Source organism: Ursus arctos, unplaced genomic scaffold (genome assembly GCF_023065955.2).
Source record: "Ursus arctos isolate Adak ecotype North America unplaced genomic scaffold, UrsArc2.0 scaffold_4, whole genome shotgun sequence".
NCBI lineage: Eukaryota > Metazoa > Chordata > Mammalia > Carnivora > Ursidae > Ursus > Ursus arctos.
Window position 1 is genome coordinate 49,276,597 of NW_026623056.1, and position 26,689 is coordinate 49,303,285.

General features: G+C 37.7%; 1 protein-coding gene across 1 annotated transcript in view; it reads right to left on the reverse strand.

Moving 5' to 3' along the window:
* ADGRG7 (adhesion G protein-coupled receptor G7) overlaps positions 1 to 26,689 on the reverse strand; it is a 76,960-nt gene that overhangs the window by 42,252 nt on the left and 8,019 nt on the right. Inside the window, exons 2-4 of the mRNA XM_026492182.4 lie at positions 5,981 to 6,094; positions 4,286 to 4,390; positions 1,310 to 1,422 (exon numbers count right to left, since the gene is read on the reverse strand). Coding sequence (XP_026347967.3) covers positions 1,310 to 1,422; positions 4,286 to 4,390; positions 5,981 to 6,094 — 332 coding nt within the window. The remainder of the gene's footprint in view (positions 1 to 1,309; positions 1,423 to 4,285; positions 4,391 to 5,980; positions 6,095 to 26,689) is intronic.

Sequence of the window (26,689 nt, forward strand, 5' to 3'; positions counted from 1 at the left end):
ACATGTGTGTATGTGGCTTAGTTTTCACTAGATGGCAGCATTATTTCAAAAATCAAACTGAGGTCACAGGCCATTCAACTTTGGGGAGAGTTGAAAACAATGTTCAATCAATAGAAACAATGAAAGCGTTCACTCAATAGCTAGGTCCCTGCTCTGTGCTAGGCACTTTGCTGGATGTTTTATAGGAGTTATCACATTTAATACACGAAACAACACTGTGAGTGGAGCATCGTCATCCCTGTTTAAAGGGTTGGAGAGGCAAAGGAGTCCATGCAGCTTACGAGCCTCAGAGCCGACAGCCAAAAACCGGCTAGTCAGACCCCAGAACATGAGGCCTTTCCCCCAATCTGTGGAGTTGGCATCAACTATGGAGTTGACAGCCATCTCCACACTCCACTCCCAACCCCATCTCTACCCCTAACCCTGCCCATCTACAATTAGGGAGCCAGAGTGATACAGGGTGGGCTTTAAAATAAAAAGTCACTCCATCCCTTTTTGGCTGTGTTTCACTGTACCTCTCAGAAATAGTTTCCTCATCTATAAAAGAGATATATTAATATCCATATAGTTGTTATAGGAATTAAATATGATAAAATAACATGTAAAATGTTAGCTCAGGCTTTGGCACTCAGTAAGTGGCTCAATAATTAGTATAACCCCTCTATCTATGAAAATAACTAAGGTTCTGTAAGGACTAAATGCAGTAACATATTTAACATGCCCTGTACTTAGAAGGACCACTTAAAGTTTCCTTTTCTTCCCCTTTCTTTGCCCCAGATATTAGTAATTCCATGCATTTGCATTTAGGTACACACTAGGTCAAAAGAATTTAATCTGCATGACAAAATACCTAGTCATATATATTTTCCACTGCACGGGCACTTAGATATAGCCCTGACACCATCATTAGGTTCTAGGGTTCCCTGCCTTGAAAGGTCTTTGATGGTCATTGTTGTTTTTTCTCTTTATTCTGATTCAGTCAACCATTAGAATAACTTCCTTTTTGGTCTCAAATGTCAGTGATCTATTTTCAATCAACACTTCACTGCTGTAAAAAGATGAGGTCATTTAAAATGTGTTATAGATTCTCATTTGCTAAAATTTGCTGAACCAACAGGTCCAACGGTCCTTTTTCACAAACAGACGTCAATTAAAAAAAAAAAACAGAGTGGTTTCAGTTACCAGTTTTTGTTATTTCTAATTTGAGAGTTTTAAAAATATTGATTTGGCCATTAGGTACGTAAAGAACAGAGACTTTACACAGTCGGAAGTTTTTCCAGTTGCCCAGCACATGCACCGTGTGGCGTACCTGCTTTTCCAGGGTTTCCAGAGTTTCATTGCAATTTCCTATTGTCGCGTTTTGTAATACTATCTCTCCATCTGTAGTAATATTGCACAGCCGGGTTGCTATTGGATTGCCCGCTTTAATAAAAAGAAGAAAAAACGACCGTGTTTACGGAGATGGCCACTGGCAACTGCCTGCTCCTGTGCACAGCCCCTTCTCGGTGGGATTGGGCCGCTTCTCCCACCGAGAGGTGGCGTCTATTCCTCCATTTTCTGAATCTGGGCTGGACTTAACCTTGCATTGACCAACAGAATGTTCTGTGAGAGCTCCAGAACTTGGGCCTCAAGAAGACTTGAAGTTTCAGCCTTTGCCCTCTTGGAACACTGCCCGGCGACTATTGTACAAGGAAGCAGCCCTGATCTACTGGAGAAGAGAGGCTATGTGGTAAGAGAACTTAGCTCGTCTGGCCAGCACCGAAGTGCCACGTGAGTGCGGTTGTCTTGGACATTCCAGCAGTCCATCAACCAATAGAACTATGAAAAATCTAAATCATTATTCAGTGAAGCCACAAAATTTGGGATGGTTTAATATCTAGCCATGGAAAATCAGGCAGTCATTACAGGAAACTTTTAGGAAGATGTCACTTGTGTTGATTTTTAAATCTGAAATTCAAAAGACCAGTCAACTCTTTCCTACCTCAAGTCCGCAAGGAAGACGTGCCTTCCACAACTAGGTACATAGGGCTTTGAATTGGATGGGATGAGGGCTGAGAGATCAGAAATAATATGAAAAAGTCCTACTAGATATTGAATTACATATTGATCTTTCCTTCTTTAAACAAGTCTGAGTAACACCTGAAAGGAAAGAGTTCTATTGTATTGTCGCACTTATTTGATATCTGGTTCACTCTCAATAAATACTTTTTGAATCATTGGGTTTTTTTCCTGTAATTATCACTGAGCCATCCTACCTCAGTGTCCTCCTGTGACTAATGCTTAGGAGCCTGTTAATAGATAAAATCACCTCCAGCTGTCATTAGAGAGACAGCTGATCAGACGGCAAACTTTTCTCAGGAACAGCTTCCAGGAGCTACTTCTTGAGGTAACACCTTGAGAAATTGAAATTTGAGACACAAAGTAGAAGGTTGAAGCCACTCTTAACTTATATGATAGCTCCATATCTACTTTATGACATAATGAAAATTTCAAATATATATGTAGAATTTTACTCTTTTAAGGGGATATAGTTCAAATGCATCTTTTCCTCTATATTCCTCTCTATATCCTCTAATTCTTAATATAAAACTAAAAGCAAATTTGCCAATAGTTGGATTCTATACCTTTAAAATTATTTTATAGGCTCAGTCTGAAATTCAAAGGTAAGTAAAATAAACGTGTTGGTAATAATTGCTCAGAAAAGAAATATAACCAAATGAAAGAACCAAATGAAAGATGGTGATTCTCTTGTCCCAAAAACATAATGTATATCAAATAAGTGTGATGTCCCCTGATAAGCATATTGCTTTTTTTTTTTTTTTTTTACTGTTCCTGACTTGGTAGCACACAGTTATTTTTTGTAGCTGTATCACTTTTATAAATTATAATGAAATAGTTAATGAAATAGTTAATGAAAATTAAGATGATAGGTATCCATAGACATATCATAGAGTATAAGTAGTAAGTACCAATAACATGAAACCTCCCTGCCTTTTACCTTCTGAGCTTTTAATCAAGAAGCTAGAAGGACCTAAGAATAGGATCATGAATATTTGAGTAGGCACGGTACATGTGGGCAGAGGCAATTTTAATTCTGCAAATGGAATACTGGTCTACATGATCTCTTAGTAAGTAAGATAAAGAAACACACAGGAAAGACCAGTACCTGTAAGTACTACAGTGTTTCAAAAAGCCCTTGACATACATGAAAATAAATATAGAACTAAAATGTGAAATTCTCCCCAGGATTATTACTGACAGAAGTTCTATCAAACATTTTCATAAATGATCTAGAATTGGCCGTGTTATTGAGATATTCAGTTCTGCAGGAAATGATGATATCGTGCAGGAAGGTATGAGAAATATGAGGACTGGGCAAATGAAAGTCAATGCAAACAAAGTTCAGATAAAACATTAAGGGAAAATCATACAGCATAACGGGCTCTAAGCTGTCAGGAAAGGAATCTATGAATTTTTAAGGGACGCTCTCAGAAGGTATTACCCAACACAGCATTGAAAGAAGTCACCCAAATCATGGATATCATCAGGAAGCATATTAGAAGTTAAAAATGTTATTTGCTCCTTTATTCTTGGAATGTGTCTATGCAAGCAAGGTTGTCATGCTTCAAGGGAGGTATGATGAAGCTGGAGAATGTTCCAAGATGCATAACTAAAATGACCAAGGAGATGAAGACCTACCAGCTGTGGACAGACTTAACTGAGCATCTCTGCCCAGAAAGACGATGTTTGAAAGCAGATATGGTGCAAATCTATAGCTAATGTTTTAAATTCAGACAAATTATATAACTCAATGAGCAGATATTAATATGTTCAAATTCCAGGACATAGATGAAACTGGGAAAATAAACCAATGGAAGAAGGATTAAAAGGAATTTTTCTTTCTTTCTTTCTTTTTTATAGTAATATTTTTTATTATATTATGTTAGTCACCATACAGTACATCCCTGGTTTCTGATGTAAAGTTCCATGATTCATCACTTGCGTATAACACCCAGTGCACCATGCAATACGTGCCCTCCTTACTACCCATCACCAGCCTATCCCATTATAAAAGGAATTTATAACTGATCCATATTACAGTTTTTAGGAGAATTAGAATTCTGTGAGGTTGTATCCTAAACTTTGAACATGGGCATCATGAAAGACAGCCAAAACCTTCCTTGATGCCTCTTTCAGGGACTTAATACTAGTTGGAGGGATGATAGGTATGACCCACCATAGTTATTCATATGCTTAAACAGGTGATGTTTGGAAAAACACATACCATTTAAAGTGTCCTTATCACATCTTTGCTGGGAAGATCCATATTTTCCTGCTGGAATTCTATCAAAAGTAAAACTCTCATAGGTACTTTTTTCACAGAAGTTAGCTATAATGAAAAGAAAAATTTTTCATCATAAATTATAATTTTCTTTTGAAATTTCAAACTCAAAGTTCAAAACCTATTCAGTATACTTCGAATGCTAATAGAAAATTTTAGGACCCACTGACCCACCAGGAACTTCATACTTTTTTATCTGGTTGAGTTAATACCATTAGAAAAACTAGTATGTTAGACAATGGGTTCTAGTTAAAATGTGCACAGTATATAACCTGGTAGAGGTAGGACATGAGCACTAACACACCAGAAAGGATATTGAAATCAGATTAGATGGAATCTTGAAAATTAAAGATATAGAACCCATAGTAACAAAGGGCATCATCAGGATGTGGGTCAAAGCAAAAAGACCTAAGTCATGGAGCATGTAAGATATACTGGCTTGCAGGAGTGTAGGAAATTATAGGAGTGCCTTTCTAAGACTCTGGATCCTAAGCAGGCAACATAAAGTGTACAGCGTATTGGGAAGCACACTGCAGATGAAGATGCAGCTTTGAAACATTATTTACAATATCCAAGACATGAAAGCAACCTAAGTGTCCACTATATATATATATATATATATATATATATATATATATATATATATATATATTACTCAGCCATAAAAAAGAATGAGACCTTGCCATTTGCAACAGCATGGATAGACTTAGAGGGTATTATGCTAGGTAAAATAAGTCAAACAGAAAAAGAAAAATACCATATTATTTCACTTATATGTGGAATCTAAAAAACAAAACAAATGAATAAACAAACAAAAAACAGAAAAGTTTCATAAATACAGAGTACAGATTGGTGGTTGCCACAGGGAAGAGTGTGGGGGAATTGGTGAAATGAGTGAAGGGCAGTGGGAGGTACAGGCTTCTGGTTATGGAATGAATATGTCATGGGAATGGAAGGTACAGCCCAGGGAATGGAGTTAATGGTACTGTAATAGTCTTGTATAGTGACAGATGGTAGCTACACTTGTGGTGGGCACAGCATAATGGATAGAGTTGTTGAATCACTATGTTGTACACCTGAAACTAATAGAACATTGTGTGTCAACTATACTTCAATTTAAAAAAGAAGTGGCTTTGAACATTGATTCTGAGAGAGCACAGCCTGAAGTCAAACCACCAATTTAAAAACATCTCATCAAGAGAAAGGATGAAAAGACAAAAACTTCATTTAAATATATACTTGGATAGGAAGGTGTACCTTGATTTCAGAAAAGTTAAATATGTTGGAATTGTGATATTTGAAATGGGGTGATACAGCATATCACCAACTGAAAGGACCTGAGGAAACTATACCACCCATTGGCCTGAAGTAGACACTGCAACCAGAAGGAAAAGCATCTGTCAGTTTACAGAGAAGCTTGATACTTGGGAAACATACTAGGTATTTTGAACATATAATTCAATACCCCAAAAAGAATACTCCACTTTTACTTTTAAGCTAACAAACACATCTTAAAGCCACCCTCGTTATACCTGTTGTTACTAAATCATTAACAGAAACTTCAAAAAGCTTTGCTGCTGTCCTTATTAACACAAGTCACCTAAGCCTCAAACCCTAGTACCATCCCAAATAACTTACCGATTGTACATCTCCATCCTTTCCATAAGTCTGGACAAATGCATCTGCCATTTTCCCAGGTTCCACCATTCCTGCAGAACTCTACAGGGATGCTTGGTGAGGAGGTTGATAGTTCTAAAAATAAATAAATAAATAAATAAATAAATAAATAAATAAATGTACACGAACTGGCTGATCAGTTTCTCCTTTGGGGTCTGTGGCCTTTAATTTCTATATGTAGAACAATTACTTTGAGTACCACTGGAGAAATATTTTTTGTAATATCATCATCAACAAAAATATACATTGAGAATCTACACAGGATATACAATGCTTCTGAGAGGTTATGAAGACCAAAAAACTACATTTGAAAGACACAATACCTTGATCAAGGAGATTAGAATCTACTGGGGAAAACAGGAGATTATACAGAAGAGATAGATGGATGGATAGATAGATAGACTGGCCAACTAAGTCAACATGCAGATTTGTGCTATGAGAACACAGAAGAGAGGTATTGAGGACAGAGGTAATTTATCCAGGGAGGACTTTCCAGAAGAGGTGGTATTTGAATCAGATTTTAAGACTAAATCTAGAAAAGCCAAATAAAAAAAGGATGGCCCCAAATAAGCAGGATACAAAGTACAAAACCACAAAAATATGGAAAGTTCTGATGTGTCCAAGGAACATAGCAAAGTTGCACAAATCAGAACATTGGGTCTACATGGAGCAGCAGAACACTGGATTGTGAGTGGGTTTGTAGACCAAGCTAAGGAGATTTAATTCTGCAAGAGTGTAGAGAGATATTAAAATAAGGTAGTAACATACTAAGGTATGTGTTTTACCTCAAATGATATGGGAAGTGACTGAGGCTAGGAGGCAAGGAAGGCCAATTAAATGGGGTTCAAATCTAGAGCAGTAGCTCTAAGGAAATTAGGTGTCAGTAGATTCAGGAAGCATGCCTGAGACAGGATTGTAAGGATCTAGTGACTAGTCGTTTTGAGCTGGGCACACTCGGGTCTCTGCATTGAAGATAGGGTGGATGGTGAACAAATTAAGCTTAAGAATACAGAAGGTAGAGTTCCAGCTGCAATAATGATAGAGTAGATTGTATAATTTAAGCCTCCCTCAGAAAACACTTTTAAATTCTGGAAAAAGTTAAAAAGAAGAAGAAGAAAATGAAGAAAGGAAACTACTTGTGGACATTGGACAGCAATGTAAAGCAGACAGAAACTGAAGGCTATTGCAAGTTTACGCAGTATCTAAGGGCACTACCCAGTCTATATAGCAGGAGTGACTGACACTCCAGCAGAAAGCCATAGTCTTAATGGATTAAGGTATGAAGTAACTTGTTCGGAGCTGCCACAACAGGTGGAAATTGAAGGGAGATATCCAAGAGGAGATGCCATATAGAAAGGTGGCTCAAAGTCTATGTGTAAATTCCCTCAAATCTAGGGAGAAAAATAAGATAGAAAAAAATAGAGTTTGAGGGACATGAGAGACATTAGAGAGCAGTCTAATATGTATGCAATTGGAGTCCCAGAAAGAGAGAAGGAATAGGACATATAATATATCAGAAAAAGATATGGTCAAAATTTCTCAAATCTGCCTATGAACTTTAACCTATAGATCCAAGAAGTTCAATAAAATCCAAGCAAAATAAATACAAGGAAAATCACACCTAGACATATCATGGTCAAACTGCTGAATCTCAAAGATAAGGAAAAAATCTTGAAAGCAACCAACTACTAGCCCAGACACCTTAACTGGTGAATTAGGGAAGAAATAACTCAGCCTCATACAAATTCTTTCAGAAAATAGAGAAAGAGAAGCTTCTTATATATTTCACAAGACCAGGATAACCCTGATACCAAAATCTGACAAAAACATTACAAAAATGGAAGAGTACAGACCAATAAACCTCAATTACAAAAATGTAAAAATTCTTTAGAAGTAGCAAACCAAATCCAGCAATATAGAGAACTGATAATATATCATGGCCAAGTGAGAGTTACACCAGGAGTGCAAAGTTGGTTTAACAATAGAAAATCGATTAACTTAATTCACCATATGATTATTTCAACAAGTGCAGGAGCCAAAAAGCCTCTGATATATTTTTAACTCTCAGCAAAAAAATAAATAAATAAATAAAAGGAAACTTCCTCAAGCTAATAAAAGTCTTCTATGAAGAACCTACCAATAACATCATACTTAATAGTGTATTATTGAATGCTTTCCCCCCTAAGATTGACAGAAAAAAATTTAATCTAATTGCTGTAACCACTTTTATTCAACATTGCACTGAAGAGGCTAGCCAGTGCTAAAGGTAAAACAAAACAAAAGCATAAAGTTAAGAAAGGAAGAAATAGAACGTTCATTTTTTGTTGCAGATAATGCTGTGAAAATCTTAATGTCTCAAAAAAAGTGAATTTAGCAAGACTGCACGATACAAAATACATACACAAAATGAAATTCATTTCCACATATTAGCAGCAAATCATTTGAAAATCATTTCCATTAAATCAACAAAAAAATCATACAATTTTTGGAAATAAATTCAACAAAATATGTATAAGAGCTCATTATTAAAAGAAAATTTTAAAGACGTAAATAAGTGGAGATATATACCATGTATGTATGGAAGGCTCAAAGTTGTTAAGGTAGCTCTTTTCCCCAAATTGGTACAGCCAAAATCCTAAAACAAAAGACTTTTTTTTTTTTTTTAGAAATTGACAAACTGGCTTAAAATTTTAATGGAAAAATAAAAGACCTAGAAAAGCCAAAACAAAGTTTTAAAAGAACAGACTTGGCTAATTCATATTACTAATGTTATGACTTACTATACAGCCATAGGCAGCCAGGACAGTTTGACATCAGCATAAAGACACACAAATACATCAATGAAGTAGAATAAAGAGTTTAGAAATACAGTTGACCCTTCAATTGTTGTTGTGAAGATTCATTTACACACAAATTTTTGTCAATAAATACAGTATATACAGCAAATGTATTTTCTTTTCCTGATGATTTTCTTTTTTTTTTTCCATTTATTCATATTGTAGTTTTTCATTATTGTTGTTTTGGTGGGTTTTTTAAAGTTTTTATTTAAACTCCAGTTATTTAACATAAAATATAAAATTAGTCTCAGGTACATAATATATTGATTTCAACACTTCCATACAACATCCAGTGCTCACCACAAGTGCCCTCCTTAATCTGCATTTAGAATTTCACTCATATGTGGAATTTAAGAAACAAGGCAAACAAGGGGCTCCTGGGTGGCCCAGTCAGTTAAGCGTCTGCCTTCAGCTCAGGTCATGATCCCAGGATCCTGGGATCAAACCCCACATCAGGCCACCTGCTCAGCAGGGAGTCTGCTTGTCTTTCTCTGATGCTCCCCCTGCTTGTGCTCTCTTGCTTTTTCCAAATAAATAAATAAAATCTTAAAAAAAAGAAGAAAGAAAAGAAAAGAAATGAGGAAAAGGGGAAAAAAAGAGAAAGCGGCAAATCAAGAAACAGACTTAACTATAGAGAACAAACTGATCTTTTCCTAATGATTTTCTTTACATTTTCTTTTCTCTAGCTCACTTTATGGTAAGAATACAGTATATAATACACATAACATATAAAATACGTGTTAACCTTTACATTTATTATTAGTAAAGTTTCTGGCCTGCAGTAAGCTATTAGTAGTTAAGTTTGGGGGAGTCAAAATTATACACAGAGTTTTAACAGTACAATGGGTTGGCACTTCCCACCCTCATGTGGTTCAAGGCTTAACTGTAGATAGAACATATCTAGTCAGTTGATTTTTAAAAATGCCAAGGCAGGGGCGCCTGGGTGGCTCAGTCAGGTAAGTGTCTGCCTTCGGCTCAGGTCATGATCTCAAAGGTCCTGGGACCAAGCCCCGCATTGGGCTCTCTGCTCAGCTACAAGCCTGCTTCTCCCTTTCCCTCTGCCTGCCACTCTGCCTGCTTGTGCTCTCACTCCTCTCTCTCTCTCTCTCTCTCTCTCTCGCTTTCTGTCAAATAAATAAATAAATAAATAAAACTTTAAAAAACAAACAAAAACGCCAAGGCAATTCAATTGGAAAAGAAAGCTAAAGATATACCTACCTATGACACAGAAATTCTACTTCTAGACAAATATGCAAAATAAATGGAAATACATGTCCACAAAGGGATTTATACAAGAATGAAGGTGCTAGAAACATTGCTATTGTATGCCACTTGGATCCTTCCCTTCATGTTTGAAGCACTCATTCCTCCAGCTTTTGTGAATGTTGACAACTGAGAACACTTAGCTGACTCCTTTTCTAGAATTGCTCTCAACTAAAGAGAATCAGTTCATCCAAGATCCTCGTGACATGTACCATGGCTGGTCAAAGCCAGGGAATAAAGCCTCATCCCCCAGACTCAAGACCTCAGAGAGTATATTTTCCAAAGACAGCTATACTACACATCCCATCTGTCTTACTCTTTTTAAAATAGGATGATGATACTTCTCCACTGAAAGATGGAGTTTATGTTCCGTCTTCTTGAATTGAGTAGACTTTTGTATCTGCCTTGACTAATAGTGTGGCAGAAATTATGTGACTCCCAGGCTAGATCACAGAAGATGATTTGTCTTCTACCTAACTCTCTCTCACTCAGGATATATGCCTTGGGAGACCAGAACCTACAGGTAACACGTAAGAAACCTGGCTACTCTGAAGCCTCTATGCTCGAGACAGCAAGGGGAGAAACTACACAGAGAAACTACACAAGGGGTGAAACTACACTAAGGAGTTTCAGCTATTCCAAGTTTTTGAGTCTCCCTTGTCCAGGCACCACACATGACTGAAGAAAGTTTCAAGATGACCCCAGCTCCAGCTACCATCTGAAGGGAACTTTATGAGAGATCCTAATCCAGAACCACCCAGGCATGGTGCTTCCAAATTCTGGGCCCAGAAAAACCATGAAAGATAATAAACACTTTAAGTCACTAAGTTTGGGGATGACTTCTTCTGCAGCAATAGATAACTAATACAGACATCAACTCTGGAGGGCTATACCAACTTCACCTGTCTTGCAGTTCAATTTCTCCTTCTACCCAGTCCTGACTCCATAACCACCCCCACCACCCTACAAGTATTGATCCTAAGAGCACTTGTTGAAACTTTCATGCAGATAAATCTTCAATTCAGAATTTGTCCTCCAGGGAACCCAATCCTGGCAGTTTTACTCATGTTAGCAAAAAAGGGGGGGACATGGGTGGCTCAGTTGGTTATGTGTCCAACTCTTGATTTTGGCTCAGGTTATGATCTCAGGGTCATGGGATTGAGCCCAGCATTGGGCTCTGCACTCAGCAGGGAGTATGCTTCTCTCCCTCCCTCTGTCTCCGTCTCCCTCTGACACTCCTCCCCCCACATTCTCTCTCTAAAAATCAATAAATAAATCTTTAAAAAAATAGTCCATCAACTGCATAAGCAAATTGTGTGTATTCATATAGTGGATTATTGATTATTTAGCAATAAAAAGAAACACAACAACATAAATGAATCTGGAAAACACTACATTAACAAAAGTATTCAGACATACAAGAGTAAATACTATATAACTTTTTTAATATAAGGTTCAAGAATAGCAAAACTAATCTATGGTGATAAAATCAGAACAGTGTTTGCCCAAGGGGGAGGGAGTAGGGGTGAGGAGATTGACTGACAAAGAACACTTGCAGCTACAGAAAACAGTGAATACACCCTAACTTTTAGCCAAATAAACGTAAAACCTCACTCTAACGGCCTGTAACTCAATTCCTTTTACCTAATACCTCATGTCTGACTTTCAACCAAAAAAGTACAAAGCATACTAAAAGGCAAAAACACAGCCTAAAGAGACAAACCAAGCATCAGAACAGATTTATATATGCAGATATTTTGGAATTATCAGGCCAGGAATTTGAAATAATGAGGGTTAATATGCTAAGAGCTATAATGAAAAAAGTAGACAACATGCAAAAACAAGTAAGTAATATAAGAAAAGAGATGGGAACTCTAAGAAAGAATCAAAAGAAATGCTAGAAACCAAAACCACTGTAACGGAAGTGAAGAATGTGTTTGACAGGTTTATCAGTAGAGCGGACAGGTCCAAGAAAAGGATCACTGAGCTTGAAAAAATGTCAGTAGAAACTTTCTAAACTAAAAGACAAAATCAGAGAGGGAGACAAACCATAAGAGACTCTTAATCACAGGAAACAAACTGAGGATTCCTGGAGGGGAGGGGAGTAGGGCGATGGGGTAACTGGGTGATGGACATTAAGGAGGGCACACGATGTAATGAGCACTGATGAATCACTGAACTCTACATCTGAAACTAATAATACATTATGTTAGTTAATTGAATTTAAATAAATTTTAAAAAAACAAGGAGAAAAAAAGAATGAAAAATATAACAGAATATCTAAGAACTATGGGACAAAAGTATAACATACATATAATGGGAATACTAGAAGGACTGGAAAGGGAAGAAGGAATAGTAGAAATATTTGAAGTTTTTTTTTTGGTTAGGTTTTTTTTTTAAAGATTTTACTTATTTATTTGAGAGAGAGAGTGCGTGCATGTGAGCAAGAGACCACAAGCAGGGGGAGCAGCAGAGGGAGAGGGAGAAGCAGACTCCCCACTGAGCAGGGAGCCCAATGTGGGGCTTAATTCAGGACCCTGAGATCATGATCTGAGCCAAAGGCAGCCGCTTACCTGATTGAGCCACCCAGGTGCCCCAAAATATTTGAAGATTTAATGTCTGAAAATATTCCAAAATCAATGGCAGATACCAAATCACAGATCTAGGAATCTCAGAGAACACCAATCAGGATGGTTGGTCAAAACCAAACCAAACCAAACAAAAACTACACTTAGGCACATTCTATTCAAACTTCAGAAAATCAAAGACAAAGAGAAAATTTCAAAAGAAGCCAGAAGGGTGATGGGGGAGAAATCTTATCTGTAGAGAAACAAGTATAAGAATTACATTGGAATTCTCCTCAGAAGCCATGCAAGCTATAAAAGAATACAGTGAAATATTTCGTGTTGAAAGAAAAAACGACCAATAAAGAATTCTGTATCCAAGGAATTATCCTTTAAAAGTAAATGAGAAATAAAGACACTCACAAAACAAAAACAAAAAATGAGGGAGTTTGCAAGAAATTTTAAAAATTCTTCAAAGAGAAGGAAATGATATAGGCCAGAAACTAGAATCTACATAAGAAAAGAAGAGTATCAGAGAAGGAATAAATGAAAGTAAAATAAAATATTTTTCATTCTGAATTGACTTAACAGATAAGTTTATTCAAAATAATAACAGCAATGACGTATGAGGTGATTATAGCTTATGGAAAAATGAAATAAATGACAAAAAAATGTTTTAAGGGAAGAGAAGGAGGAATTGGGAATACTACCTAATGAGTATATACATCAGGCCATATATTGTTACTAAAAAGTAGACTTCAATAGTTAGGGCTTTTTAAAAGATTTATTTATTTATTTATTTATTCAGAGAGAGAGAACACAAAATTGAGTGGAGGAACAGAGGGAGAGAGAGAATCTCAAACAGACTCCATGCTGAGTGTGGGGCCAGTGCGGGGCTCTATCTTACCACCCTGAGATCATAACCTGAACTGAAATCAAGAGTTGGATGCTTAACCAACTGAGCCATCCAGGCACCCCAGACTTAGATTAGTTGTAAATGTATATTGAAAACTCTAGGTTAACCACCAAAATGTTTTTTTAAGTATAAATGATATGCTAAGAGAGGAGAGAAAACAGAATCATATAAAATGCTCAGCTGAAACCAGATAAGGCAGAAACAGACAATATCAATGGAAGAAACAAAGAAAAGAACAATAAAAACACTTACAAATATTATAAGACAGATATTATAAGATTGGGGGGAAAAAAAAAAGCAAGACCCGGGGTGCCTGGGTGGCTCAGTCGTTAAGCGTCTGCCTTCGGCTCAGGGCGTGATCCTGGAGTCCTGGGATCGAGCCCCACATCAGGCTCCTCCACTGGGAGCCTGCTTCTTCCTCTCCCATTCCCCCAGCCTGTGTTCCCTCTCTTGCTGGCTGTCTCTCTCTGTGTCAAATAAATAAATAAAATCTTAAAAAAAAAAAAAAAAAACAAGACCCAACTATATGTTGTCTCTAAGAAACCCACTTTAAATCAAAGGACACAGATAATTTAAAAGTAAAGTGATGGAGAAAGATACACATGACAATACTAATTAAGGGAAAGTTAGAGAAGCTATATTAACTTCACACAAAGCAGATTTCAGAGCAAGGAAAGTCATTAGGGATACAGGATGTTTCATAATGGTAAATGGACCAATTCTCCAAGACCTAACAATCTTTGATATGTGTGTACCTAACAATATAGTGTCAAAATAAGTGAAGCAAAAACTGATAGAACTACAAGAAAAATAGATAAATCTGCTCTTGGAGCAGATGGTTGGAGACTTAAACATCCCTTATAAGTAATTGACAGATGCAGCAAACAGAAAATCAGTAAAGATAAACTGAAAACACCGTCAACTAACTAGATCTATTTGACAATAATTTATAGTATACTTCATCCAGTGTTGTCAGAATACACATTCTCCTCAAGCACCCATGGAGTATTCATTCATGAGCCATAAAATACATCTAAACAAATTTAAAAGAATAGAAATCATTCAAAGTATGTTTTCAAACCAAGATGGAATTAAACTAGAAATCAATAACAGAAAGACAGCTGGAAAATCCCCAAAATATTTGGAGATTAAACAACACACTTCTAAATGGCAAATGGGTTAAAGAAGTCTCAAGAGAGTGTTTTGAATATTTTAAACTAAATGAAAATCAAAGTGAGATGCACCAAAAGCAATGCTTAGAGAGGAATTTACAGCATTGAATGTATTAAAAAAAGAAGAAAGATCTAGGATTAATCATCTAAATTTCAACCTTGGGAAATTAGAAAGAAGAACAAATAAGTTTAAAGGAAGAAGAAAACAAATAATAAAAAATCCAAGCACAAATCAATGAAGTTGAAAATAGGAAATTAATAGAGAAAACCAAAAGATCATTAGTTGAAAGGATCATTAAAATTGATAAATCTCTATCCAGTCTAACCATGAAAAAAGAGAAGGCATGAATTACTAATATCAGATATGAAAAAGGGTCATCACTACTAATACCATGTACGTTAAAAGAAAAATAAAGGAATATTATGAATAGCTCTATGCCCACAGATTTGATAATGTAGATGAAACAGACCGGTTCCTTGAAGGACAGGCTCTACTGAACTCACACAAAGAGAAGAAAATCCTTGGAATGGGCCTATATTGATAAAGAAACTGAATCAATAATTAATAACCTTCCAAAACAAAAGGCACCAGGCCCCAGATGGATATACTGGTGAATCCTACCAAACGTTTAAGGAAAAAATGATATCGATGTTTAACACTCTCTTCCAGAAAATAGAAGCAGAAGGAACACTTCCTAACTCATTCTATGAGGCCAGCATGACTCTAATACCAAAATCATACAAAGACATTACAAGAAAGAAAAATTACATATCAATATCTCTCATGAATATAAAGGCAAAATTCCTCAACAAAATATTAGCAAATCAAACCTAATAATGTATAGAAAGAATTATGCACCATGATAAATTGGGATTTATTCCAGGTATGCAAGGCTAGTTCAATATTCAAGAATCAGTTAATGTAACCATAAGAGATTCTTCATGATAGAGAACAAACTGAGGGCTGATGAAGGGAGGTGGGTGGGGAATGGGTTTGATGGGTGATGTGTATTAGAGAGGACTTGTGATGAGCACTGGGTGTGGTATGTAAATGATGAATCACTGAATTCTACTCCTGAAACCAATATTGCACTGTATATTAACTAACTAGAATTTAAATAAAAATTTTTAAATCAATTAATGTAAGTCATCATATCAACAGGCTAAAAAAATCACATGATCACATCAATAGATACAGAAAAAGCATTCAACAGAATCCAATTTCCATTCATGTTAAAAATTCTCAGCAAACTGGAAATATAGGGGAATTTCATCAACTTGATACAGAACAACTACAAAAAACATAAACCCAATCTCATACTTAATGGTGAGAAATTACATGCTTTCCCCTAAGATGAGAACATGGCAAAGATTTCCCTTCTCACCAGTACTACTCAACAATATACTGGAAGTCATAACTAATGTAGTAAGACAAGAAAAGGAAATAGAAGGTATTTCAGATTGGGAGAAAGAAATAGAAGTCTTTATTCAGAGATAACATGATTATCTATGTAAGAAATCCCAAAGATTCACCAAAAAACTTCTGGAACTAATAAACAATTATAGCAAGATTTTGAGATACAAGGTTAATATGCAAAAAGTAAATTGGATGTGGATTTGAAAGCACAACACTGTTTACATTAGCACCAAAAAAATATGAATATAAATCTAACAAAATATGTACAGAATCTATATGAGGAAAACTACAAATGGCTAATAAAAGAAATCAAAGACTTTTTAAAGAAGTAGAGAGATATTCCATGCTCACGGATAGGAAGACTTACCATTGCTTAGATCATCAGTTTTTCACAGCTTGATTTATAGATTTAATGCAATTCCAATCAAAATCCCAGCGAATTATTTTGTGGATATAAAAAAAACCACAAAGTTTATATGAAAACGTAAAAGTTCCAGAACAGCCAATTAAAGAAGAACAAAGTTGAAGCATAGAATATGTGACTTCAAGACATTCTGAAACCTACAGTAATCAAGACGTTGTATTGGCAAAGAAGAGACAAGTAGGTCATTAGAACATAATAGCGAGCCCATAAATGGACCGACACACATACAGTCAACTGACCTTTGACAAAGGAGTAAGGGAAACTCAATGGAGAAAGGATAGTCCTTTTAATAAATGTTGCTGGAAAAATTAGACACATGCGAAAAAATAAATCCAGACTCAGACTTACAGCTTTCACAAAAAAAATAACTAAAAATATATCATAAATCTAAACGTAAAATGCAAAACTATAAAACTTCCAGGAGATAATACAGGAGAAAAATCTAAGTGACCTTCAGTTTAATGACAACTTTTTAGATATAACATGAAAAGTACAATCCATGAAGGAAGAAGGATAAATACAATAGATAAGTGGAACTTCCTTAAAATTAAAAAGTTCTGCTCTGCAAAAGACGTTAAGAGAAGAAAAACAAGATACAGAATGGGAAAAAATACTTCTAAATCACATATCTGATAAAAGACCGATATCCAAGATACACAAAGAACTCTTAAATTCAACAATAAGAAAGCAAACAATTCAATTAAAAGTGGGGGAAAGATCTGAACAGACATCTCACCAAAGAAGATCTACGGATGGCAAATAGGCATTTAAAAATATGCTCAAGATCACATGTCATTAGGGAAGTACAAATTAAAGCAATGAGATAACACTACACACCTATTGGAACAGCTAAAATCCAAAACACTGTCAACACCAAATGCCAGCGGGGATGTGGAGCAACAGGAGCTCTGGGTCATTGCTGGTGGGAATGCAACATGGTACAGCCAGCTTGGAAGACAGTTTAGCAGTTTCTTATAAAGCTACACATAGTTCAACCACATAATCCAGCAACCGTGCTTCTAGGTATTTACTCAAATAAGTGAACACTTTATTTTTTACAGTGGTTTTTTTTTTTTTTTTTTTTTGAGAGAGAGAGAGAAAGAGAGAGAAAGTAAGACAGAGAAAGAAGGAGCATGAGCTGGGGGGAGGGGCAGAGGGAGAAGCAGACTCCTCGCTGAGCAGGGAGCCCAACTTGGGACTCGATCCCAGGACCCTGAGATCATGACCTGAGCTGAAGGCAGATGCTTAACCAACTGAGCCACCCAGGCGCCCCCAAAATATAGACTTTCTTATTAAAGATTTTTATTTATTTATTTGAGAGAGCGAGCAACAGAGAGAGAGTGTGCACAAGCGGGGAGGAGGGGGAGAGGGAGAGGGAGAAGCAGACTCCCCACTGAGCAGGGATTCCCCATACGGGACTCTATCCCGGACCCTGGGATCATGATGTGAGTGGCAGATGCTTAACAGACTGACCCACCCAGGCGTCCCCAAATAAGTGAACACTTACGCCCACACAAAAAGCTGCACATAAATGTTTACAGCAACTGAATACATAATCACCGAAAACTGGAAGCAAACCAGATGTCCTTCAATAGGTAAATGGATTTTTTCAAAAGATGGTATATCCACACAATGGAATATTATTTAACCATAAAAAGAAATGAGCTATGAAGCCCCTAAAGATATGGAGGAAGCTTAAATACATTTAACTAAGTGAAAGAAGCTTTCAGAAGGCTGAAAAGGCTACATAGTGTATAATTCCAAATATGACATTCTGGAAAAGGCAGAACTATAGACAGTAAAAAGATCAGGGGTTTGGGAAAGGGAGGAAGGAATGGATAGGTGAAGCAGAGGGGATTTTTAGGGCAGTGAACTATTCTGTATGATACTGTCACAGTGGATACATGCCATTATGTATTTATCAAAACCCCCAAAACTGTACAACACAGGAATGAACTGTGATGTAAAATGCATTTTAATTAACAATGTATTGATATTGACTCATTAATTATAACAAAACCAACCCACTAGTGCAAGATATTAATGATAAGGGAAGATATGGAAGGCAATGGGCAATGAGAGAGGGAATAAACGGGAACTCTATACTTTCTGCTTAATTTTACTGTAGCCTGACCCTTCTCTAAAAATTAGGTTTATTAGTATAAAAAATAAGATACAGATCCAGACCTCACCAAAGAGCTTAAGACCTACTGCGAGAGATTTAATTGTAATTGTTATGTGACAAACTTCTCCGTGTAATCAAGGGAATACCTAAGTCTTTTTAAATTGTAGATTGCTTCATATACACAATGTGGAGAGTATAAAAACATCCCCCACTATCCCAAAGCCAGTTTTAAAAGATAGTAACTTTCTCTCAGATTTGTTTCCGATTTGTTTTAAAATACGTAATAAAACTTTACAGAAATAGTTGAAACTCTTTGTACTCCTTTCTATCAACATTCCTTTCCCTCCATACCCAGCGGTAGCACTATATTGAAATTGTCATTTATCTTTTCCATATTTTATAGTATTATATCTAAGGCAATTAATACATAGCATTTGCATGCAATTTTTGTTTTGTTCTGTTTTGTTTTTTATGATTAACTTAAATATTTTAATTGTTACTATTTTTTTAAAATATTTTTTTATTATATTATGTTAGTCACCATACAGTACATCCCTGGTTTTTGATGTAAAGTTCGATGATTCATTAGTTGCGTATAACACCCAGTGCACCATGCAATACGTGCCCTCCTTACTACCCATCACCGGTCTATCCCATTCCCCCACCCCCCTCCCCTCTGAAGCCATCAGTTTATTTCTTATAGTCCATAATCTCTCATGCTTCATTCCCCCTTCTGATTACCCCCCCCTTTCTTTATCCCTTTCTTCTCCTACCGATCTTCCTGGGTTCTTATGTTCCATAGATGAGAGAAACCATATGATAATTGTCTTTCTCTGCTTGACTTATTTCACTTAGCATTACCTCCTCCAGTGCCGTCCATGTTGCAGCAAATGTTGAGAAATTGTTCTTTTTGATAGCTGAATAATATTCCATTGTATATATGGACCACATCTTCTTAATCCAGTCATCTGTTGAAGGGCATCTCGGCTCCTTCCACGATTTAGCTATTGTGGACAGAGCTGCTATGAACATTGGGGTGCATATGGCCCTTCTCTTCACTACGTCTGTATCTTTGGGGTAAATACCCAGTAGTGCAATGGCTGGATCATAGGGTAGCTCAATTTTTAACTTTTTTTTTATAAAGATTTTATTTATTTATTCGACAGAGATAGAGACAGCCAGGGAGAGAGAGAACACAAGCAGGGGGAGTGGGAGAGGAAGAAGCAGGCTCATAGTGGAAGAGCCTGATGTGGGGCTCGATCCCATAACGCCAGGATCACGCCCTGAGCCGAAGGCAGACGCTTAACCACCGTGCCACCCAGGCGCCCCTCAATTTTTAACTTTTTAAGGGACCTCCACACTGTTTTCCAGAGTGGCTGTACCAACTTGCATTCCCAACAACAATGTAGGAGGGATCCCCTTTCTCCACATCCTCTCCAACAATTCTTGTTTCTTTCCTTGTCAATTTTTGCCATTCTAACTGGCATAAGGTGGTATCTTAGTGTGGTTTTGATTTGAATTTCCCTGATGGCTAATGATTTTGAACATTTTTCATGTGTCTGTTAGCCATTTGTATGTCTTCATTGGAAAAGTGTCTGTTCATATCTTCTGCCCATTTTATGATTTATTTATTTGTTTCTCACGTATTGAGTTTGAGAAGTTCTTTGTAGATCTTGGATACCAGTCTTTTATCTGTAGTACCATTTGCAAATATATTCTCCCATTCCATGGGCTGCCTCTTAGTTTTTTTTACTGTTTCCTTGGCTGTGCAGAAGCTTTTTATCTTGGTGAAGTCCCACAAGTTCATTTTATCTTTTGTTTCTCTTGCCTTTGGAGATGTGTCATGAAAAAGTTTGCTGTGGCTGATGTCGTAGAGGTTGCTGCCTATGCTCTCCTCTAGGATTTTGATGGATTCCTGTCTCACATCAAGGTCTTTCATCCATTTGGAGTTTATCTTTGTGTATGGTGTGAGAGAGTGGTCAAGTTTCATTCTTTTGCATGTAGCTGTCCAATTTTCCCACCACCATTTATTGAAGAGACTATCTTTTTTCAACCGGATGTTTTTTCCTGCTTTATCAAAGATTAGTTGCCCAAAGAGCCAAGGGTCCATTTCTGGGTTCTCTATTCTGTTCCATTGGTCTATGTGTCTGTTTTTGTGCCAGTACTATGCTGTCTTTGTGATCACAGCTTTGTAGTACAGCTCGAAATCCGGCATTGTGATGCCCCCAGCTTTGTTTTTCCTTTTCAACAGTTCCTTGGCGATTCGGGGCCTTTTCTGGTTCCATACAAATTGAAGGACTATTTGTTCCAGTTCTTTGAAAAATGTCAAGGGTATTTTGATCGGGATAGCATTGAAAGTGTAGATTGCTCTGGGTAGCATGGACATTTTAACTATGTTAATTCTTCCGATCCACGAGCATGGAATATTCTTTCATCTTTTTGTGTCTTCCTCAATGTCTTTCAAGAGTGATTTATAGTTTCTAGAATATAGGTCCTTTACGTCTCTGGTTAAGTTAATTCCAAGGTAACGTATGCTTTTTGGTGCTATTGTAAATGGGATGGATTCCCTGATTTCCCTTTCTTTAGTCTCATTATTCGTGTATAGAAATGCGACTGATTTCTGAGCATTTATTTTGTATCCTGCCATATTACTGAATTGCTCTATAACTTCTAATAGTTTGGGGGTGGATTCTTTTGGGTTTTCCATATAGAGTATCATGTCATCTGTGAAGACAGACAGTTTGACTTCTTCTTTGCCGATTTGAATACCTTTGATCCCTTTTTGTTGTCTGATTGCTGTTTCAAGGACTTCTAGTACTATGTTGAATAATAATGGCAAGAGTGGGCATCCTTGTCATGTTCCTGATCTTAAGGGAAAGGCTTCCAGCTTTTCCCCATTGAGAATGATATTTGCTGTAGGCTTTTCATAGATGGTTTTTATGAGATTGAGGAATGTACCCTCTATCCCTACACTCTGAAGGGTTTTAATCAAGAAAGGATGCTGTATTTTGTCAAATGCTTTTTCTGCATCTGTTGAGAGGATCATATGGTTCTTGACTCTTTTCTTGTTGATATGATGTAGCATACTGACCGATTTGTGAATGTTGAACCACCCTTGTATCCCAGGGATGAATCCCACTTGGTCATGATGGATAATCCTTTTAATGTACTGTTGGATTCTATTAGCCAGGATCTTGTTGAGAATTTTGGTGTCCATATTCACTAGGGAAATCGGTCTGTAATTCTCCTTTTTGATGGGGTCTTTGCCTGGTTTGGGGATCAAAGTAATATTGGCCTCATAGAATGAGTTTGGTAGCTTTCCTTCTGTTTCTATTTTTTGAAATAGCCTTAGGAGAATAGGTATTATTTCTTCTTTGAATGCTTGGTAGAATTCCCTGGGAAAACCATCCGGTCCTGGAGTTTTGTTTTTTGGAAGGTTTTTTATCACTGTTCAATCTCTTCATAATTAATTGGCCTGTTTAAAAAATCAATTTCTTCCTGTTTCAGTCTTGGTAGTTTATAGGTTTCCAGGAAGTCCTCCATCTCTTCCAGATTGCTTAATTTATTGGCATAAAGCTGTTGATAAAAGTTTCTAATAATCCTTCCAATTTCATTGGTGTTGGTTGTGACCTCTCCCTTTTCATTCATAATTTTATTAATTTGGGTCCTTTCTCTATTCTTTTGGATAAGTCTTGCCAGTGGTCTGTCAATTTTATTTATTCTTTCAAAGAACCAGCTTCTAGTTCTGTTGATCTGCTCTACTGTACTCCTGGTTTCTAATTCATTGATTTCTGCTCTAATCTTGATCAACTGCTTTCTCGTGTGTGGATTAATTCTGTCCCTCTGTTGCTGTTCCAGCTTCTTGAGGTGATTATAAAAACTGCATTTTAGATTTTTCTATTCTTTTGAGTGAGGCTTGGATGGCTATGTATTTCCCTCTTAGGACTGCCTTTGCAGTATCCCATAGGTTTTGGACCGTTGTGTTTTCATTCTCGTTGGTCTCCATAAATTATTTAAATTGATTTTTGATTTCCTGGTTTATCGAATCCTTCTTGAGCAGGATGGTTCTTAGTTTCCAAGTGTTTGAGTTTCTTCCAAATTTTTCCTTGTGGTTGAGTTCCAATTTCAAAGTGTTGTGGTCTGAGAATATGCAGGGAATAATTTCAGTCTTTTCGTATCGGTTGAGACCTGTTTTGTGACCCAGAACATGGTCTATTCTTGAGAATGTTCCATGGGCATTAGAATAGAATGAGTATTCTTTGGTTCTGGGGTGTAGTGTTCTATATATATCTATGAGGTCCAGCTCGTCTAGTATAACATCAAAGCTCTTGTTTCTATGTTGGTTTTCTGCTCCAGTGCTCTGTCTATTGCTGATAGTGGAGTGTTGAGGTCCCCTACTATTAACGTATTTTTATCTATATGTCTCTTTATTCTGGTTAGGAGTTGGCTTGTGTATCTTGCTGCTCCCCTGTTGGGGGCATATATATTTATAATTGTCATATCCACTTGTTGGATACATCCTTTAAGAATAATATAGTGCCCTTCTGTGTCTCTAACTATAGTCTTTAGTTTAAAATCCAATCTGTCTGATATGAGAATTGCTACCCCAACTTTCTTTTGAGGTCCATTGGTGTGAAGGATGGTATTCCATCCCTTTACTTTCAGTCTGAATGCATCTTTAGGTTCAAAATGAGTCTCTTGTAGACAGCAAATGGATGGGTCATGTCTTTTTATCCAATCTGCAACCCTGTGGCGTCTTATGGGAGCATTTAGGCCATTTACATTGAGACTGATTATTGAGAGATATGATTTTAATGATGCCATGTTGCCAGTAAAGTCTTCGTTTCTATAGATTGTGACTTTCTGTTCTGTATCACTCTTGGGGCCTTTTTACTTTTATAGAACCCCCCTTAATATCTCCTGTAGGGCTGGTTTCGTGGTTACGAAATTGGTCAATAACTGGCGATTCTGGGAGGTCTTTATTTCTCCATCAATTCTGAATGACAGCCTTGCTGGATAAAGGATCCTTGGCTGCATGTTTTTCTCTGAAAGAGCTTTAAAAATGCCCCCCCAACCCTTTCTCTCATTCCAGGTCTGTGTAGACAGGTCTGATGTAATTCTGATACCTTTGCCTTGGTACATGAGAAATTTCTTTGCCCTGGCCGCTTTCAATACTGTATCCTTGGATCTAATATTTCCGAATTGCACTATGACATGACGTGGCGTAGGTTTGTCATGGTTGAGCTTGGGAGGGGTCCTCTCTGCCTCTTGGACACGAAAGCTTGTTTCCTTTGCTAGATTAGGGAAGTTTTCAGCTACAATTTGTTCAAATATCTCTTCTAGACCTCTGTTTTTCTCCACCCCCTCGGGGATGCCGATGATTCTGACATTGGAACGTTTCATTGAGTCAGTAATCTCCCGTAACCTATATCTTGAGATTGGATTTTTTTGAGCCACGTTTCTATTTTAGCTTTCTTTTCTACTAGCCCATCCTCCAATTCGCCAATAAGTTCTTCTGCCTCATTCACCCTGGCCATCAGAGCATCTAGTTTTGACAGCATTTGGCTCATAGAATTTTTAATTTCTGCCAGATTCACTCTCATTTCCACCCTCAGAGATTCTATATTCTCATTAACATTTTCATTAATACTTTTTTCAAGTCTACACATCATCTTGACCATTGTTACTCTGAACTCCATTTCTGACAATTTGGTTATATCCATATCCATTAGTTCTGTGGCAGAGGCCACAGTCCCTGTCTCCTTTCTTTGCTGAAGATTCCTCCTCCTTGTCATTCTGATGAGGAGAGGTTGCAGGGATGCCCAGAGCCCAAATTATTGACCAGGACCCGGGCAGTGTGCACTTGTTTTATAGGGACCTTAGGGATGTGGGCTTCTTGATTTTTCTGCCTGCCTTCTGGGGGAGGGGCCTAATGCGCTGACACTCAGGCAACCCTGTTTGGGTAGAGTCTCCGTGTCCCCTGCGAGGGGGGATGGGGATGGGCATACTGTGAGACGGTATTTCCAGGCTTTTGTTCTCTGGCGGCTTTCCCTGGTGGTTTGCTGTGCCTCTTCTGAGAGTCAGAGCAGCAGTGGCCGAATCCCAGCCTCTGTCTCAGAACAGAGGGATTGCAGTCCGCTCTCCACTGGGCTCTTCTGGCCACTTTATCTCTTTTTCTGTTGGTGCTGCTAAACCCTGCAGTGTCCTGGGTTGTGCACCCCACACCCGGCGTCCCAGCCCTCACTTCCAGGGCCGGTGCATCTCTGTCCTTTGTGTTTCTATCACCGCCAGCTGCCAGCCACCCTCACGCACTCCCGGAGCTCCCGGTCTCGGTCTGGTGGCGCGCGTTCCCCGGCTCATGGTGTCAGTCTGCTCTCAAGCAGGTGCCGGTCCGGGAGTCCACCTGCTCCCCCGTGCAGGTGGCTACCGCTTCCCAGGCCCGAACGCGCTGGCTCCCTCCCCCTTCTGTTTATCTTCCAATATCTGTGCGCGGTTTGACGGCTCCCCGCTTCGTACCTCAATACTCAGCGCCGGAGATGTTCATTTGTAGAGATCCAGATGTATCTTCCTGCATCTCAGGCTGGTTCCGTGGGTGTTCAGGCTGGTCTGGTACCTATCCAGCTCGACTCGGGGGACCGGCTGAAAAAGGGGTCCCCTACTCCCCCGCCATCTTAACTCCTCCAAGAGCTAATTGTTACTATTCTATTTAGGTTTTTTCCTTCCTTTGGGGGTGAATTTGGTCATTTACATTTTTTTAGAAAATTGCCACCTGGCCAAAGTTTTTATATTAGCCAGGATAAGGTTTTCCATAGTATTTGCTTTTGGTTTTATTAGGTTTTTGTAATCACTGCTTTACTTTATATTTTAATAGGTAATACATTCACAGAGTTGGAAAATAAAAATAACATACAAAGGTATATAATCTTGCTCTCATCCCTAAATATACACAAGTAATAATTTCTACTCATTTTTCCCAATCTTTTTTTCAGTACAAACAATATGAATCTGTAGTCTTATTTTCTTCCTCTTTTCTGTAGCTTCTTCTTGCACTTAACAATGCATGTTGAAAATCTTTCCACAACAGTTCATAGAGAACTTCCACCTCTCCTTCTACAGCTATATTATAGTCCATTGTATGGATATACCCTAATTTATTTAATTGACCCCTTATTTGTGGACACTTTTGTTGTTCTCAATTGTTTCAAAATGACCCTGTACAAATTCTACCTTGCAATTGTACAAACTCATCTAGAGAATACATTCCCAGAATTGGAATTCTGAGCCAAAGAGTCCACATTTGTCATTTTGACAGTTATTTCCAGCTTGCCCCAAAGAGGTTGTACTAATCTGAATTTTCACTAACAATACAACTATATGCAGGGTCTGGGACAAAGTACAATGAAGACCTATATACCATTTATATAAAAGTAAATGTAAAACTTACAAATTAGTCTATGCTGCTAAATAAAATCCATGGGTTTGATTCTAATGCCATGATAAACATACCTTCATAAGGACCTGGAAGTCCATGTCTGAATTTAGAAACAGTGGATTCCTTGGGATTTCTACATCAGAATGTGGCAAACAGCCCCAGCTGCAGCTGCCGCCTTTCTCCCCATGCCTGTCTCAGTCCCACTCCCAGGATGCTTTGTGCTCACACCTACAGACACCCTAGCCCACACCATCAAGCTATGAACAGCCACCCCTCAGAGAATGTGCCGTTGCTCCCTGAGAGGCCAACTTGGGGTGGTGGGGGGAGGCACCCACAATCCCTGGAAGCCCAGCAGGGTTCCTGAGGACCCAGAGGCAAGGAGGCAAGCCGGGAAGGGGAGACTCAGGCTCTGGGTTAGCATTCCCACTTGACTTTTGCTTAAATCTTGTCTGTTATCCTACTTGTATTATGACCCCCTTTATTTTTGTATATATTGCTTAATTATGCCTTTTTGTCTTAA